This window comes from Chiloscyllium plagiosum, chromosome 27 (genome assembly GCF_004010195.1).
Source record: "Chiloscyllium plagiosum isolate BGI_BamShark_2017 chromosome 27, ASM401019v2, whole genome shotgun sequence".
In the NCBI taxonomy this organism is placed as follows: Eukaryota; Metazoa; Chordata; class Chondrichthyes; order Orectolobiformes; family Hemiscylliidae; genus Chiloscyllium; species Chiloscyllium plagiosum.
The window spans coordinates 13,403,847-13,422,825 of NC_057736.1; the positions used below are offsets into that span (position 1 = coordinate 13,403,847).

Consider the following 18,979-nt stretch of genomic DNA (forward strand, 5'->3'; position numbering starts at 1 on the left):
CAATCTGTGTAATGTGATAACAGGCGTAGGACTTCCTGCAAATGGGTTACTGTGCTAAAAGCACAGGATTGGGTGTGGTGTGGGTAAAAACATGGGAGACTAGAATCAGGCTCTAAATTTAGTGAACTTCATGTTGAGTACTAGAGGCTCAAGAATCCCCAAGCAGAAAATTAGACTTTGTTCCTTAAGCTTGCACTGAGACTCACTGGAATACTGCAGCAGATCTGCACCAGAAACATTGGCCAGGGAGCATGGCGGTGTGTTGAAGTGGCAAGCAACTGGAGGCACAAGGTCATTTTTGCAGATAGAATGTAGGAATTTTGCAAAGCAGTCACCTGCTTCATCTCCCCACTCTACAGGAGACAACATTGTGAACAGTGAATGCAGAAGATTAGATTGAATAAAGTACAGGTAAATTGCTGTTTCACCTGGGAGGTATGTCTAGGGCACTGTATTTTGAGGAGATGGGAGGTCAAAAGGCAGGTAAAGCACTTCTGCGATTGTCTGAGATGTTGGGAATGGAGGAGTAGACCAGTGTGTCCCAGAGTGAACAGTCTCTGCAAGGGAGAATACTGATAAGGGAGGCGATGGATATGGTGGCTTACAGTCGTTTGGATGTGGTGGCTGGTGGGCTGATAAATGAAGACTGGGGACTCTATCATTGTTGTGGGAGAGAAGGGAAGGGAAAGGGTGAGGGCAGAAGTGCAAGAGATGGGTCAAACACAGCTAAGGGCCCTGTCAACCATGGTGGCAGGAATCCTTGGTGAGGAAAAATATGAACATTTCTGAGGCCCATCCCCCTTCACGGAAGGTGAGATCCTAAGAAAAGGTGGGACAGAGATGGAGAAACTGGGAGAATAGGAATTTCTAAGTTTATTTTAAACTGATGTTACCCTCTACTACTCAAATGTATAGCCTTTACATAATTTTTCGGATTACTGTAAAAAGTTTTTGAAATAAAATGGGAAACTGACTATTTTTATTGTGTCCGAGTTTGCCTTGACCCACCCCCGGGTTACCTAGGTAGCATCTAGGGGATTTATTCCTGAGAACATTATTAACTGTAACGAAGTTTAACAGAAAATGAGCAGAACAAAGGGTTCTCTGAGGCTCCTGCAGTCTGTTAGAGAGGTAATTCAAACATTCAATCAGGTGGAAAAAAACACAAGCAGCTTATAAATTAATATGGCAATTAGTGTGAAGCAACAGACAAGCAGAATAAATGGAAAGTACACATTTAATAAGTTGATGCTGAATTTTTAACGCAACATCTTCTTGCTCCTGAAGCAACTACCAGAGGGAAGAAAGTTGACAACTGTGGGAACCGCGCCTGCGCAACCACATTTCGTTCCCCCCCCAACTACCATGACTGCACTTGCGCACCCAGTCTTCCAACTGCAATGACTGCGCATGAGTCCTTCGCCTCACCACGACTGCGCCTGCGCATCCGCCACCGGTCTCACCACTACTATGACTGCGCCTGCGTACCCACTGCCCATCTCTCCGCCACAATGACAGCGCTCCCATTTCGCTCCGCACTGAGTCGGCGCGAGGAGCCGGGAGGTAGCGCGAGAGGAAGCAGCAGAAGTGGCGCGTGCGGAGCGGCGTTGGTTCCGGCGTTTCAAAACGAACCGACATCAATCAAAACATGAGTCCAGGAGCTGGCAAGGAACCGAGAGCGAGTCATGTCCAGAAAGGGATCAAGGCCATTCTGCTGGGGCCACCCGGGGCAGGGAAAGGCACACAGGTGAGGGGAATTGTGTCGACTGAGGGACGAGGGGGTCAAGGCATTGGGGAAACAAAAAACGCAGAGCCTGATGAAAAGAAAGGGTTAGGGAGATGTGGAGGGAGGAATGGCTGCAGAGTGAAAAATAGGTCATTAGGCTGAATACCGGAATGATTGATTGAGATCATTTTTCCAAAAAAAAGTAGTTTAATTGTAAAGATTTGTACAGGTATGTTGCATAATGGTTCAAAATTCAGCATATTGAAAGTATATAGTTCTTTCTATATAGCCTATGGCACTTTCAATACAAGAGACATTTGTACATCCCATCGCAATCTACAGCATGAGGCGTTTTACAGTTTCCAGCAGTTATAATCCTTAGGCCTTTCGCCATATTTATGCAAATATAAACTGTCTGCTTTAACATAAATGCAGATTATACAAACAAAATGTTTTTCATAAAGTACTTTTAAGTTAATTAAGTTGATCATATCCCAGTTTCATTGCCAGAATGGTATGTAACTTACATGTTGGTAGAGGAGGGAGAATGCAGTTCTTCTAGCTCCATCGTGGAACATCCATTCATGTGTATCCTAAATTTTAAATTTGGATAAGAAGGACCCTTTTAATTGATTAGATGGCCCATTTAATATTTTTACAATAATAAAAGCATATTTTTCTACTTCAGATTTCTAAATTACTATATTATTTCCCAATTTTCACTGTAAATTGGGATTCCATTTACTAAAATGGCCTTCATGAAAAATTTTTTTGTAGTGTTCAAGCATTCAATAAAGTTCTTAAATTATAGGATTCCTGAATCTTAGATTGAAACTTATGTAGGCAAATTTAAGATTTGTAAAGTTAAAGTTTAAAAAGTAAAATCTTTTAAGCTAAAGTGAGATCTGACCAACTTAATTGCATCATGGTACTTTAAAAATTATGTCTGTATCAATCTGAATTTATGCTAGTCAGAAAGGACAATTTATGTTTTTATGCTTGATGAGGAAAGGCCCAAGGATTTTGACTACTGAAAAATGAATTGTTTTTTCATCAGCCACACCTAGATTGGCTAAATCTTCCTTTTTTGAACATGTGGAGGCATCTCGAACTTGGGCACATAGTTACAGAATAAGTGAACACTCATTTTTAAACGGAACTATGAAGGACTTTCTTCTCCCAAAGGGTGGTGAATGTTTAGAATTCTCAATGCCAACACTAGATGTTAGCCTGAAATGTTGTGGAGTTGGATCATTGAAGAGAAGGTAGATTTTGAAATATCAGGGAATTGACAGCTATGCTAAACTCGATAAAATGTGGCGCTGCTGCCCGAAATATTGACTCTCCTCCTCGAATGCTGCCTGATCTGCTGTGCTTTTCTCCAGTGCCATATTTTATCGACTCCAGCATCTGCAGTCTTCACTATCTCCTAGCTATGCTGAGCTAGCGTGAAAGAGAAGTTGAGGCCTGGAGCCATGGTCTTGTTGAATGGTGGATGCATGTTTGAGAAATTTCTATTTCTATTATTCTTAGACGAATAAGGGCCTCACTTGGGCACCAGGTGGGCAATCCATATGCCACTGTCCAGCAGCTGGTAGATGTGAGGATGGTGAAAATATATTGGTATGCCACCTGTTTCCTTCCTATGTCATTTTACCATCCATCCTACCTCCCAAGCTACTTTCAGAGGGCTAGTTTAAAATATTAGCCTACAGTTTTCATTGGAGCATCCATGCAATACATGCAGCTTCCTCTTTACAAGACTGAGGCTGGATATGGTTTGGAGCATGTGACTGCCCTGAAAGACCCCAAATTTCATGAGAAATTCACTTGAGGATATCCAATCAGAAAAAATTTTAATCCCAAAGATAGAATGGAAGGCAATGGTGAGACAACTGAGACAAAGAATTCCTTGCAAATGAATTTGTAATCTAAAAAGCTGTAACTTCAGGAGCTATCATACTGTGGTGGGGGAACACAGAAATCTTACTGTAATTAATACTGTAAATTGTCAAGTTTAAATCTGAGATCCAAGATGCTGTGAATAAGATTGTAAGTGCCTGATTAAAATAACGCAACTTTGTACATATGCATTGGTTAAGCTACAGCTAATGTGTTTCCAATCTGTGGAAGTTGTGCTTAAGCTAATGGGTTTTCACTTGTAGATGTGTCAGTTATTTAAAAAAAAAATCACCTGTCACAGCTAAAATGGGATAAGTGCCCTGATAATCATGTCCCACTGTTCAAGCCATCACAAACGTATAAAATCCCAATGAAGCGACCAAAATTATCAATTTGTCTGACTGCTTTTGTCCTGAGTAGCAATTAACCACATTTCTTCAATAACACAAAAAAATTCATTTATTGTTTACTTAGCAAGAACAGTGAAAAAACATTTTTAATTTATGCAAACTTAAACTGTACTCTTTCAAAAACACAATTACAATTAGGAAACAGAAGGTAGACAGTGTAACACACACTATGGGTAGGAAAAGAATATGGGCAGGGTAAACAAAATTCAAAAGATCAAAAGTCCAGATCACAAAGTGCGTCAGTTATTTTTCTTTTAGTCGTTTTGATATTTGCAATGATGACACACTTGTCAGTTTTCGATTTGTTGGTCACTTGTGGAGGGGGATGGGTAGAGAGAGAGAGAGATTGATGCTTTCTATCTCGAGGTTTCTGAATGTCTCTTCTGCTCTGCTGCTCTTGGCACTAAACAGTATTTTAACACTTTGACGTTCAACCAGACAACTGCTGTCATGTAGAATTCTCCATCATTCACATAACTCTATATGTGAACCTCACCAATTGGGTTTCTGCAGTGCCAAAGTGCTGCAATGACTCTTGTTAAAGTCACAAGTGACATTTTGCTTCCATTTTCATAATATTACCCATTTTCACTACAGCCTCCTCCCACTTGCTGTTGCAACCATCATCCTTTCGCAGCTTCAACTATTTTGATGTTCTCCTGGCTGTCCTCCAATCTTGAGCAAGCCTACTATGCTGCTGTCCTTATCTGAAGTTGCATTAAACCTGCTTCTGACCATGGACTCACATCAACATGTGTTCCAGGAAAGCTTCAGTTTCACATACTTTATCCTTTTGTTCAGATCTCTCCACGGTCTTAACATGTAATCTCTTGCAACCTTGCGTGCTTTCTCAATTTCTTTTGCATCATCACCTTTGCCTGCCTCATCCGAAAACTATGAAGTTCCCAATCAAATATTTCCTGCTTCTCCATCTCTTTCCTTTAAAGAATTCTTAAAACCTAACTCTTTGACAAAGATGTTAGTTACTTGTCTCTGTGTGGCTTGGTGTAAAATATTGATTTGGTATAACAACTGTGAAATGTCAAGAGATATTTTTTGTTATGTAAACGGCACTATATAAATTCAAGTTTTTGATGGACTACAGTTTACATAGATAGCAAGGTTTCTTAGTTGCACAGGTGTTTTCAGGGTCTCTGCATGTTGATTAGTGCCAGAATTTCAGAAGTTGCGACTAGAACTTCAGAGGCCCATGCACGAACTTCGGAGGCCCGTGCAGAAGAGAAAAGATTTAGAGGGAACGTAGCTCAGAGGCATAATGTAATGCATTCAATGTCCTAAATTACTCTGAAGTAATTTTGTGGTGTTTCCTAATTATATATAGAGATACCTTAATTACTCTCTCTTCCTCCTTTAGGCTCAAAGGCTTGCAGACCACTACAATGTCTGTCACTTAGCAACAGGTGACATGCTACGAGCAATGGTGGCATCAGGATCAGAATTAGGTCTGAAGTTGAAGAAGACAATGGATGAGGGCCAACTTGTAAGTGGTGTATAATAAATTGATTAACTTTGTTAACTATACTAAATGCTAATACTTTTAGTTTGTGTTCTAAAATTATGTTTGACTTCTAAATGCAATTTAAACTCGTTTATTTCCTGGTATCAAAGTGGTGACGAAACAGCTTAGTGTAAAACCTTATTAATAAAGACCATAAAGCTCTGTCCTTAATATTTCCTTGACTGAATTAGGTGATTTAGCCAAGGAAGAGATGGACAGTGGAGATGCAGTGGCAAAAATATCTCTGGGCAAAGGCAAAGATAAAAAACTCCCCACAGTTGCTACACCTTATGTTAATTTTATGAGGACTCAGTTGAGCTCATGTGATGTACTCTAAAACTGATTGTCAGTTTTGTTATGCATAGAAAATGATCACCGTTGGGCTGTTGTGGTAGTTGTATCCCTATGAGCTAGGTGGGCCTGGGTTCAAGTCCCTCCTGTTACAGAGCTTTGTCATTACACCTCTCTGAACATGTTGATTATAAAATAGATATTATAAAAATCAAAATAGTCACTGGAATGAGTTACCAAAGGGTGCCTGGCACTCAAGATTAGTTCACAGTATTTCATTCTGTTAATCCATGAGGAGACACTAGGTTGTATTTAAAACAAATCATCTAACAGAAGTATCGTTTTTTAAGTAAAGGAACAAAGCGAACAAATTCTGTATTGTTAAAAGACATAGCAATGTTATTAGATAATATTATACTTTGTAACCACTAGCTATTCAAGTTCCCCTGAGCCCACTGGTTGTGGACGTTCTTGAATATATACCAGTAAACATTCTATGCTCCTCCGCTGCTGCCCAGATGTAGATCAAGTCACAAAAGAGGGGCAGATACCAAATCATTCTTCTACATTGTGAAATGTGCTTAGAGAAGCCAATTTAAATTTTATTGAACCTTTCTTTTTCTGCATGATAGTTTACATTTTCAAGATTTGTGCGTGTGTGTATATTGTATAGTGTGTGTGTGATCTACTGTGTACATTGTGCAAGTCATTTCTGCACACAATCATGTTACATACATTTTGTGTTGCAAATGTCCTTGATAGTTTTTGCTATTTTTCCTTCTTGAAGATTTGGCCATTTTTTTAGTTCATGGAAACAGGACACCTTTCAGTACTGTAACGAAATAAGTATCAATATGTGCAAGTTTTAATACCATTGCAGCACTCTCCCTCCTAATAGAGCCAACTTACAAATAGTTTATCCCAAAATGTTTTATTTTTGTCTTAGCTGTGATAGTCATACTGTCAGTTTTATATCTACCCATTCCAGTTCTCAATTCTCCTGACTGTCAATAAGTATTGGCAATTTTAGATTCATCCAATCGTACTTATTTTTATTTGTAAGCTGCACTATAACTTGTTACGGAGGTTTTGCAATGCAATAGCTTACACCCTATATCTGAGACAGCAGCTTTGTGTTTCAGTCCAACTTCAGGACATGATAGTTGCAGAAGATCAATCAGAAAATGACTGAACAGATTGATCATCAACCAAGTCCTTCCATTGTACCTATGGTATATCATAAGAGCAGGAGAGATTCCAGGACAGCCACATTGATGCAAAGTGGTGCCTCTCAAGCTATAACTTCGGAGTAGCAACCTATTCCAGATGAACAAATGAGCAATGGAAACAAATGTAAGCTTGTGCTTTGTCAACCTCATGGGTTTCTATACGAGGGAAACCTTCCCAGTATAAGTACCTTGTTGTCCTAAGGTACTTGTTATCTATTTATCACTGTTAGGACCTTAGAGTGCAGCTTTTGTGACACTAGGCAAGTGTACTATAATACTGCAGTTCAATTGACATTAACTCCATTCTATTACTGTACATATTTTTCAACAACAAAATTTTTCAACAACATAGTTAATTACTCGAAGATTTTTTTTGAAAAGTTCAAAATACCATTTTATGTCTCCCTTCTATATACATTATCTACCTCTCTAGTTAGGGAAATCAGTGTGTGCACTTTTTAAGTATCTTTTTTGATTAAACGTTTGTGGTTGGGAAATTGTGGCAATCATGCTTTCTTTTAATCCCAAAGTTAAGATACTTTCTTCAACAGCTCTCCATTTTAGCTTATGGAATGTTAGAAGGCACTAGAGCTTATTTTATAAAGTTTCATGTCTGTAATTAATTCTTGGTTATTTGTCCAGGTCAGTGATGAGATGGTGGTTGAACTGATTGATAAAAACTTGGACAGTGCAGCCTGCAAAAATGGATTTCTGTTGGACGGATTCCCTCGCACTGTGAATCAGGCACAGATGGTAGGTTAAGCTTTATTAAAATTGTTTGACAGAGTGGAACATGGCCTTGTAGCATCATCAAAAAGCACTGCAATAAAGATATCCAGTTAAATTTGATTCAACTTGACGGTTTTATGAGAAATGTGCAGAGATTTAGTTTATTGCTGTCTTCTTATTTTGAGTTAATGTTGCTTTAGTTCCAAAGAATGTAGGAAATACAACTAAAATTCTTACAAAAAATATAATTAAGAGTTTAAAAATAAATTTATTTCAAGTGAAAGAGGATAATCCAGGAAAGAGTAGGGCCCATTAGTGACCAAGATGGGCAATCTGTGCTTGGAGCCAGAGGACATTGGTAGGGTGTTAAATGAGTAGTTCACATCGGTCTTCACTCTGCAGGAGGAGGATAGGGAAGCAAAATTTAGGAAGAGGAGCTAAGATTTTTGAGCACTTTGTCATAGGGCGTAAGGAGGTATTGGAGTTTTGCTGGCTTTAAGGTTGACAAATCCCCAAGTCCGGATGAGTTGTATCCCAGCTGCTTTGGGAGACAAGGGAAGAAATTGCAGGGGTTCTGAGCTGAATTTTTAATTCCCGTATGGCCACAGAGGAGATAACACAGAAGTAAAGAGCAGCTAATATAGTTTCACTTTTCAAGAAGGGTGGTAGAGATAAACCAGGGAATTACAGATGAGTGAGTCATAGATCAGTAGAAGGGAAATTATTGGAGAATTAATCTCCACTTGGAAAGGCAGGGTTTGATCAGGTATAGCCAGCAATCCTTTCTGAGAGAGAGGTTGTGTGTCACATATTTTATTGAATTTTTAGAGATGACTAGTTGTGTAGATGAAGGTATACAGTTGATGTAATTTTTATGGGTTTTAACAGAGCTTTTGATGAGGTCCGACATGGAAGAGTGATAAGAAGGGGTCCACGGTAATTTGGCATGTTGGATCCAAAATTGGCTTAGTGGTAGAAGACAGAGGGTGATGGTAGAAGGCTGTTTGTATGACTGGAGGCTCTTGTCCAGTGGTGTACTGTTACGACACGGGGTAAACTCTCCTGCTTAATTTAAAACCAGCAACACAGAAAAGAGATATCCCATGCAGTAATCTGTGAAAATTCGAGTGGCCAAGAACTATGTAAAGTAAAAATTAACAACTTTATTTCTTAAAGTATATCAGAGAATGATTAACTAACCACTATTTACAATTTCTTTCTCAAACTTATCGTTTACCTTCCCTTCTATAATTCTAATCTAATAAAACTCCCAATTAAGATTGACAAAACAGCACTTATCTCAAAACCAGGTAGCTGTAGGTTCTTGACTTTGGATCTTCCTGTATCATCTTTTCTCCTTGGTAGGAATTTCTGTGTCACAGGTTACTGATTGAAAAGGTACTTTTAAGAGATTTTTTTCAAGCAGTCTGCTACATGCTAGGACTTGGCAGTTCTCCTCTCAACTGTTTTTTCCACAGTCTTATACCCCAGAGCATCGGATTGTGTCATTGGCTTTTAAGATTGTCAATGTACTCAGTTTAAACTTTATTGGAAATTGGTATTTTTTCGGGGTATAATTTAAACTGATTAGCTGAATTCAAATTTGTTTTTGTCTCCAGCATTGAACTAATAGAGTTGTTCGAATCAGTGTTACATTGTTGTGTTATTGAGAGCGCTTGGTTCTGTGTCCGGTAGTTTTGCTGCTTTTAACTCTCTTAAAGGTACACTCCTATCTTCACAACAGTACCACAGGGATCATTGCTGTACCCCTGCAGGGGCATGATAAGTAAGTTTGCGGATGACGTAAAGTTTGGCTGGGTGTTTGACTGTGAGGAGGAAAATATTAGGTTACAGAAGGATGTAGAGAGATTGGGCAGATCGGTGGCATATTGAATTTAACCCGGACAACTTTGGAAGATGTAACAGGAAAACTCTCAATGAATAATAGGATAGTAGAATGCTTAGAGGAATCTTCGTTGCTTGTCCGAAGATCCTTAAAGGCAGCAGTTCTAGTTGAGGAAACATGGGACACTTGCCTTTATCAGTTGGGCATAGATTATAAGAGCAGGAAGGTTATCTTGGAGCTGTGTAAGATTTTGTCTCAACTGTAGTACTGTTGGCAGTCCAGCCACAGCACTATAGGAAGAATGTAATTGTACTGGAAGGGGTGCAAAGGAGGTTCACCAGGATTGCCTGGGTTTTAGCAGTTTAGCTATGAAGAGAGACTTGGACAATCTTGGGTTGCTTTCTTTGAAGCAGATAAGACTGAGAGGAGACCTGATTAAGGTGTTTAAAATTGTGGGTCATGGACAGGGTGGATCGATAGCTGCTGTTTCCCTTCCGTGAAGGATCACAAACAAGCATAATTTTAGACTGAAAGGCAGGTGATTTAAAGTGGACTTGAAGGGGCACAAAATATCCACCCAGAGGATGGTGGGAATCTGGAATGTAGTGCCTGAGAGGGTAGTTGAGGCAGGCAAAAAAAATCTTGGATGAGCATGTGAAATATCATAACATTTCAAGGCTATGGGCCAAATGCTGGGAAGTGGCAGTGTAGGTTGAGGGTAGCTTTTTATTGAAGCAGACTCAATGGGCTAAAGGGTCTCTTCCACAATGCATGATTCTCTGATAATAGTGTAGGCAACTATTTTATATATAAGATTTTTTTTGGAGTGAAATTAATTGATTTGGTCACTGTTAACAATCTGGATTTTCAGTATCTTTCTCAAAACTTGGAGCTTATTTAAACATTTTTGAGAAGAAATTTATTTTCAATAGGCTACATATTAGGAAATATAATGTAGCAGTTGAAATCTAGTTCTAACTGGACAGTGCAAACAGCTACCCACAGTTAATCTTGATATCTTTGCACCCAGTGTTTACAAGCATTATCTTCCAATGAGTTTAAAATTGTAGGATGCTAATTTGTATGGGAGAAACAGTCACCATTTGAACAAACTTATTACATTGATAGATAAAATTCATCAATGGACATGTGTACTCAATGAAGGGAGTGTCACATAGAGTAAAAAAAACCCTGCAATATATAAGAAGTTGAAATCATTTTCTTATGGTTAGATTACTTAGTGTGGAAACACGCCCTTCGGCCCAACAAGTCCACACGGATCTGCCGAAGCGTATCCCAACCAGACCCATTCCCCTACGTTTACCCCTTCACCTAACGCTACAGGCAATTTAGCATGGCCAATTCACCTAACCTGCACATTTTTGGAGGAAAAACACGCAGACACTGGGAGAATGTGCAAACTCCACACACAGTCGCCTGAGGCGGGAATTGAACCCGGGTCTTTGGTGCTGCGAGGCAGCAGTGCTAGCCACTGTGCTACCGTGCCACCGTGTGGGAGTGGTAGTTTGAGTATCTAAAATGCTGATGCATAATGAATCATTGATGATAAATCCAAGAAGGCATTTGCCAATTTACAAAGCACAATAATTTAAGGGATTGTTTTGTTAATTGATGACTATTGTGAATGGGGTTTAATGGTAACATACATAACTGTAGGGTTTGGATTATTTAGTGAAGAGAAATTAAGAAAATAAGGCTATGGCCCCTTAACGTATTAAATGAGTTAGTGTTAAATCTAATATTTGAACATTAGTGAACATTAATTAATAGATTGATTTATTATATAGATAGTTTTTGGAAAAACATGTTAGAAAAATCAGACTGGTTCCAACTATTTGCAGATGTCATTCTATTCAGCACCTCAAATGAATTTCATAGTCCATATTCCTTTCATCACGAAGACTGTTTATTGCCATCTCTGTCATGCCATCTATCTCCTACCCCACCTCACCTGTCACTGAAACCCAAGCGACCTTGTCACCTCCAGTTTTGACTGTTCCACTGCTCTCCTGGTTCCTAGTGCATTGATCCCATCTCTTCAGCTCGCTGTTGGCTACCATGACTTTAACCATCTAGGCTTCACATCCTTTAATTTACATTCTGGACCTTCTGTCTTTTCACCAACCAATTTTCCTTTTCTGGGAAAAAGAAATGGTTTTGGTCACTCCTCCTGAAATCCTTTGGTTGTTATACTCTGATTGCATCTCTATGAAATGCTTTTGGACATTTCCCTACATTAAAGGTACTATATAAACTTTAGTTGTTGTGCAAACTTTGTACCGTACCCATGCTTCAGACTGTACAATGTGGGTTTGCCCTATGTGGGTTGGTTTGTAACAAAGTACTGAAATAACAAAGCATGCTTATTACAACAGAAAGTGATGAAGCACATTAGGCATTAATTAGGTATTAATCAATTTGTTTCCAATTTATTGGCTTGTATTATAGTATAATTATATTTACCTGTTATGGCATTTTGTTTATTGATTATGCATCAACTGAATTGATTATGGTTGTCCTAATTTTTACTGGAATTGTCTGAGTTCATCTACTTGAATTGTCTTAAGTGTTTTGGGAGGTGGCTGGGGGGGTGGGAGGGGAATGAGGAGAATGGTGGAGTGCAGTAGTGGCAATGCCCTAGTAGTGTTATCATTGGACTGTTAATCCAGAGACCCTGGTAATGTTCTGGGGATCCAGGTTTGAATCCTACCGTTGCAGATGGTGGAATTTAAATTCAATGAAAAATCTGGAATTAAGAGTTTAATCATGACCATGAATCCATGAACCCATCTAGATTACCAACGCCATTTAGGGAGGGAAACTGCCATCCTTACCTGGTCTGGCGTATGTGTGACGACACCCACAGCAATGTGGTTCACTCTTAACTATCCTCTGGGATGGGCAATAAATACTGGCCTAGCCAGTGGCACTCTCTTCCTGTGAATAATGTTTTTAAAAAAGTCACCTAAATGATCTACTGATGAATGGATGTCAGACGATTCCTCACAGTAAATAGAAAATTAATAGAAGTTGGGAAGGGAGTAAACATCTTATTCCAGGACTACCATCATAGAAGTCATTTGTGTTGTATTCATTCAGATTGAGGTCTGGTGGAGAGTCAGTAGCCAGTAGGTGGAATATTAATTAACAGATTTTAAGTAGTGTTTTTGTACTGTCTGTCTTTTAAACTATGACATTGGCATGTTAACTTTTGCAATATTTGAATATACTTTGCTCTTCTCATAGTTTGATCAACAATTGGAAAAGCGATCTGAAAAATTGGACTCTGTGGTAGAGCTTAAGATTCAAGATGACTTGCTGATAAGCAGAATCTGTGGCAGGTAATAATTTTTTACTTGTTCATTGACAGGTTTGTTGCGTGATTTGTTTTACTCGATTAGCTGCAATTTGGATGATAGTTGGATTTTCACAATTACTTAACAAATTCAGCAAACACTGTTTTTAACTCTACCCTCTTTTTAGCCTACTGTACAAAGCCAATTCTAGTGTCCCATTTGGGAATGTTAAAGGATCCATTAGTTGCAGCTGTTTCCTTTGCTGACCATGGCTATCACCAGTAGGTCCACCTTATTAAGTTTGCACTACTGTCAGTTCCAAACATTACTCCACAGGATCATAGTGCCTGTCTTTCTCTCTTTATCATGTTATGGCAGACAGTATAGAAGTAAAATTTAGTGGGGAGGAGTGGATTTCATGTGACAAAATTTTGCTTTTGTAAAAAATAAGTTTCTAAGACTAAATTTTAGTCAAAAAATAAGAGTTCAACTTTTACAAAGTTTATACAGAGCAAGGAATTATCATTTGAATGTGTATAAGAATTAGCAACCAGAATTAAGCAGTATATGTGTCCATTAAATTTTTGGGGTGTGTTAATACAAAAAAGCTTAAGATTTTTAAAGGAGCTACCATACTTTATATCTCAATTCAGATCAAGAATGTCTGTCTAATGGATACATGCAGCCTGCATTGAACTTGAATTGAAATAAGAGTCTTTGGTTGATAAAAGTATTACTACTTTGTACCTTATTCAATTTAGCACCCCTGTTCCATTGGAGAACCTAATAGTGTTGAACCGTTTAGCTATGAAGAGAAACTGGATAAGTTTGGGTTGCTTTCTCTGAAGCAGAGAAAACTGAGGGGACCTAATTAAGGTGTATAAGATAGCGGGGCATGGACAGGGTGGATAGAAAGCAGTTGTTCATTAAGCCTACTTAATGTTACCAAACTATTAAATGTAATTTGAGATTAAGTATTTGCTCTCCAGCAAAAAGACTAGTTTTTTAATGAATGTAAAATGCCAAATGCTAACTGTATTGAGTTTTATGAGTAGAATTTTGTTGTGCAACCATTTGTTTTTTCACAGACTGATTCACCAGGCCAGTGGACGCACTTATCATGAATTGTACAACCCACCTAAAGTGCCAATGAAAGATGATGTATGTATCAAAATGGTCATGATTGGTTGTACACTATTCTTAGTATTAGGCAAAATAAATTATACATGAGTTATTTCAAATTATGTATTCTGACGTATAAAAATGTTTCTCAAAATTAAAAATTTTTATGTGCATCTTACTGGTGTAAAATGAGAGTGCAGCAATCTCACAGTCTACAGACTCAGCAGGTCTTCAAAACAAATATGTTCAAATAAAGGAAATAAATTTTCGAGCATTAATGGGTGTAGTTATCTCAGTTGGCTTCTGACTCACTTGCAATTAACAAATTCTTTGTTTGTAGATACAATAAAACTAGTTTAATAGTATCTTTGTGGTTGCCTTCAGGTATCTAATGCTTGGGCTTCTTAAGTGTATATTCATCAGATTAAAATGGGGCTTTGTGTAGGAGTGTACTCATTTTGATGTACCCCTTCAACAGCTTATTCCATTGCTTTGAGAAGCTGTGTAGATATAGAGGTGGGTAGAGGGGCACTTCCCACTCCAAACTCAACAGGCTTAAAATTCAGAATTAGTTTAAAATCCTCTACTTGCAAAACTACATCCACAATGTATGCCCCTAATATAACTTCTTCCAAAGAGATTGGGGACTGTTGCCTGTTCCTGCTTTTATTTTGCGAGGTATTAAGAAAAATAAATCTAAATATCTCAGACTTGTAACCTCTGCCAAAAATTACTTGTGTAAGCTTAGATAATAAAATTCCTTTACTCCAAACATCCTTCCATACAATTCATGGAAGGTTCTTGACAGTTAAATAAATCTTGCATCAGTTTCAGTATTGAAGATCGACTAAGTGTTGCACCTTGTTATTTTTGTACCTGGGTGATGGCAAGTTAAAAGCCTGCATTAAAAAAAATCAGCCCACTGTATTGACTTTTAGCTACTAGCCATGAATTTTCATTTATAACACTGGCTTCATAGTCTGGGTGGAAGGCTGTTTCTGGAAAACCTTTCAGAATGTAAGGACTCAAAAACTTTTTCTATAAATATAGTGGTAACATTATTTCTTTTCAACCCTGGGCAATATTGTGCTGACAAAGTCTCATTTCAATTTGTATGAAGCAAGTTTTCCCTTGTGGGTGTAACTTCTGCAGAGTATGAAAATAACTGATAAAATCAAAAGATTGTAATGGGTGTTCTCTAAACAATCCAGTTCCTTTGTGTATAAATTGGAAGTGACCTGCAATTGACTGCATGAAGGAAGAGATTTTAAAGGCAAACATATGCTTCGATTAATGTCTCCAAATTTTTTCAAGTTTGTATTTTTTACTGGCGTGTAGATTGTGATGGACAAATTGTTGTCTCTCACCCCAAATTGTGTATGCGTGCTACTATATTAGAAGAATTATCTTTGAGTGTTCTGAGATTCATTTTGTGCAATGTGGTTACTACTTAATATATTGTTTGTTTCTATTCGAAGGTAACCGGTGAACCTTTGCTAAAACGTTCAGATGACAATGAAGAAACATTAAAATCTCGTCTTTCTGCTTACCACACCCAAACCAAACCCCTCATTACATATTACCAAAAGAAAGGGCTCCTTACAGCTGTTGATGCCACACAGCCTCCTGATGTTGTTTTTTCTACTATTCTAGCTGCATTCAGTGGAGCTGCATGTAAGGACCTGGTTATGTTTGTTTGATTTGTTTATATGCTGCCAGATTTAATTTAATCTACTGCATTATTTACAGGTAATTTCTAATCTTAAGTTTTATTTTGGGTAATGTGATCATGACAGTTGTTAAGAGGTAATTTGGAAGGATGAAGAAACTCATCCCCTTGACTTTAGCTTTATTATCACTACATTTTCAAAAATATTTAAAAGAAATATCTATCAAAAAGCGCTAAAGATTGCATTTGGTACCTCAGCAAGTCTGGTTGTTGCAGCCTATCATTTTCACTTGTTGCTATTTTAACAAGGTCTCTGATGTTGAAATAGCTTGATTTGCCAGTTGGTCAATTCAGATCCAGTTTTTCTGATTCAAAGCCAGTCTTTCCAAATGAAACTGGTTAATCTGTAATTTCTAGTTGGTGCTTCAACTTCCATAAAAGAATCATAACGTTTAATGCATTCTGAGTTTAAAATGTAGCTAAAATGTAAAAGTGATTTACTATCAAATTTAACAAGCTGTGTTCTCTCTGTGGTCAAATGCAATTGACAACATTGCATTTAGTCTGCATTACACTGTCTAATCTGATTTGACAACATTTGAGTGCACATGTTAAAAAGAAATCATTTTTCAAGTAAGTAGTGGATTGGGAATTCATTTACAGGAATTAATCAATTCAGTGTGTCAGATCGCAAATTGTCTTAAGTTATGGTATCCTCTGCATCTGTCAGTTTGAATTGAAAATGGATCATTCTGGTTTAGTTATTCTAAACGTTAAATTAGAAATTAGTTATTCCTTGGGGGAAATAGTATTTGATACTACATTATTAAATGGAATCATTAATGTTCTGTGAAAAATTCAGCTCAGTAAATTTTAAAATGTATAAAATCAACATCTAAACCTATTAACCTGTCAAAATTATGATGTTTATTTCTGTTGCCTTTTTCTGTTTCCTGTTTGGGTTATCTCAGAGGTCAGAATTTCCCAACAATGAGCTGCCCTCTTTTCTCCTTTGATAACTGGCACTATTCTTTGACTGTTTACAGACTTATAAAATTTATTTCACTTTAAATAACATTTCTGAATGAAAAATCTATCATGCTGCAAACTAATACTCTTTATTTCTGTCAAGGATTTTTACTTTGAATATCTATGCCTATTCCTCAGCACACTGATCTCTTGTTTTTCTGCCCTTAAACATTTTGCTTCTGAGAATTATGGATAACTGGTGGCCTACAAAGTCAGCATAATATACTGATCAGAAAAAATAAACCTTTTTATAGTAACTAAATGAATGAAATGGTGAGTACAACTTACTGCTGAAAATGGGTTTATTTTCGTTTGAAGTGCTAAGAAACAACTATACATTATTAGTTACAAAGTAGATTGCACAGTTGTACAAGGGGGCCTTCGTTCTTCATGTAATGTTGTCTAATGCTATGAAGCAATTGTCCAAAGTAAAATTAATGAAAATTAGGATTACTTCTATTTCAAAAAGCAGTAGGATATCCTTTTCTCATTCTGTGAGGGTCAATGAAAGTGTGTCTAGGATTTAAAATTAGTATTCTACAATTCATCATCATGTATTTTATAATTATGTAGTTGCACCTGAGTTTCTACTGACTAGACTAGCTCTTGATTGTCCCATGGTGTGTTGCTAATGATTGACCTATAGGCCTTTTGATTTGTTTTAAATGTTCTTTCAAAGCCCAGTGAATATTTTCATAGTTGTTTTAAGTTTTGTATTTCTAAGAAAACTTTGAAGTGAATGTAATGGCAGGCCATTTCAGTTTTGTATTGTTTGAGATGCCACTTACTCACATTTCTAATTTGTTTATAATTTGTTTGCACTTTTATAGACTGAATCCAGAAGTAATCAATTTTTTAAAAACTGGTAAAACAAGCAGGCTTTCAGCAAATGTGGAGAGAGATTCAGGGGGAACGTTCAATTTGATTAGCCCTATATCAAAGCTTGAAAAATATTATTGACATAGCAAGTTTTAAACAAGTGCCGAAGTGAATATGAGGGAAAGAATAAAGCAAGATAAATTGAATGATAAACAGGTTGATGGATTGGTACTAGGCAAAAAGATGATAATGGGGGAATTAAACACGTTGGATCTGGTGTAGGTGTAACGAGGAATAGCAAAATTAATAACCAAGGCTGCCATTCAGAACAGTGGGGGAGAGGTTAGGATCTAAAATGGTTGAACTTGTTGTTGAGTCCAGAAGGCTATAAAGTGCCTAATTGAAAGGTGAGTTGCTATTTCTTGAATTTAGTGTTCCTTTGGGGGTATTAGAGGGTGGGGTGGAGAAAAGAGATCAGAGTTGGAAGGACAATTTAAATGACAGATGATCAGAAGCTCAAAATTCTGCTACTGGATTGGGTAGAGAAGTTCTGTAAGTTGGTCATCCAGTCTACATTTAGTCTCTAATGTAGAGGTGACTACATTTGAATAGTGAATACATATTTTACTTGTGCATCTTTCTATTTAATATAACTATTTCAGCTGGTAGGTGGGTTGTGATGCTATTTGTAGGAAGTCATGAGATAAGACAATTGTTACATCTTTGTAGATGTGTGGGGGGATAAAGTGGGAAGGGGAATGGTTTTTGATGTTCAACAGAGTAAACCCAAGAATGGCAGTGTGAACAATTCCTTTAGAATTCTGAAAGAAGTAGGGACCATGGATTTTGTGATGCATCAAGCTAGGGCTGTTAGAACTTGCAGAGGATAATCTATTGTGTGGTTTGTATTGTGGAAAGTGGGGAAATGGAAAAGTGTGTCATATATCTAGGTGGGAGAGGAAAGGGTGAAAGCAGAAGTGCAAGGAAATGTCATGGTTGAGATAGTTGGCACCCATCGTGGAGAGGGATCCTTGGTCAAGGAACATATATTGGTTACTTTGATACAAAAGGTGGCATTGAGAGACAAAATGCAAGAAGGTGGAAGAAACTGGGAGAATGGAATAGAGTCCTCTCAAGTTGTAGGATGAGACAAAGTGTAGCACAGAGCTGTGGGAATCAATTAATTCAGACAATATGGATTCTGCTTGTCCCCAGAAATGGAGCCAGAGATGTCAAGGAAGAGAAATGTCAGATCAATCCAGACATCTTAAAGCTAGATTCTGAACTGTATACATCACCAATAAATGGTGCAGGTTTCTAACCTGCATTGTGTCCTTCAACCCTGCAAAGTTGGGGCTAAATTGGCTGTGC

At 37.7% G+C, this 18,979-nt stretch overlaps 1 protein-coding gene across 2 annotated transcripts in view; it reads left to right on the plus strand.

Annotated features, from left to right (window-relative positions):
* Positions 1–1,520: 1,520 nt before the first annotated feature.
* Positions 1,521–18,979, plus strand: part of ak2 (adenylate kinase 2) — a 22,383-nt gene continuing 4,924 nt past the window's right edge. The window contains exons 1-6 of one of the 2 annotated variants that reach the window (XM_043717451.1): positions 1,521–1,747; positions 5,414–5,539; positions 7,720–7,830; positions 12,920–13,014; positions 14,058–14,130; positions 15,570–15,806. In XM_043717451.1, the coding sequence (XP_043573386.1) occupies positions 1,649–1,747; positions 5,414–5,539; positions 7,720–7,830; positions 12,920–13,014; positions 14,058–14,130; positions 15,570–15,791 (726 nt within the window). In that variant the 5' untranslated portion in view covers positions 1,521–1,648 and the 3' untranslated portion in view covers positions 15,792–15,806. Of the gene's footprint in view, positions 1,748–5,413; positions 5,540–7,719; positions 7,831–12,919; positions 13,015–14,057; positions 14,131–15,569; positions 15,807–18,979 lie in introns of those variants that run through there. The other variant, XM_043717452.1, reaches the window with a different exon arrangement.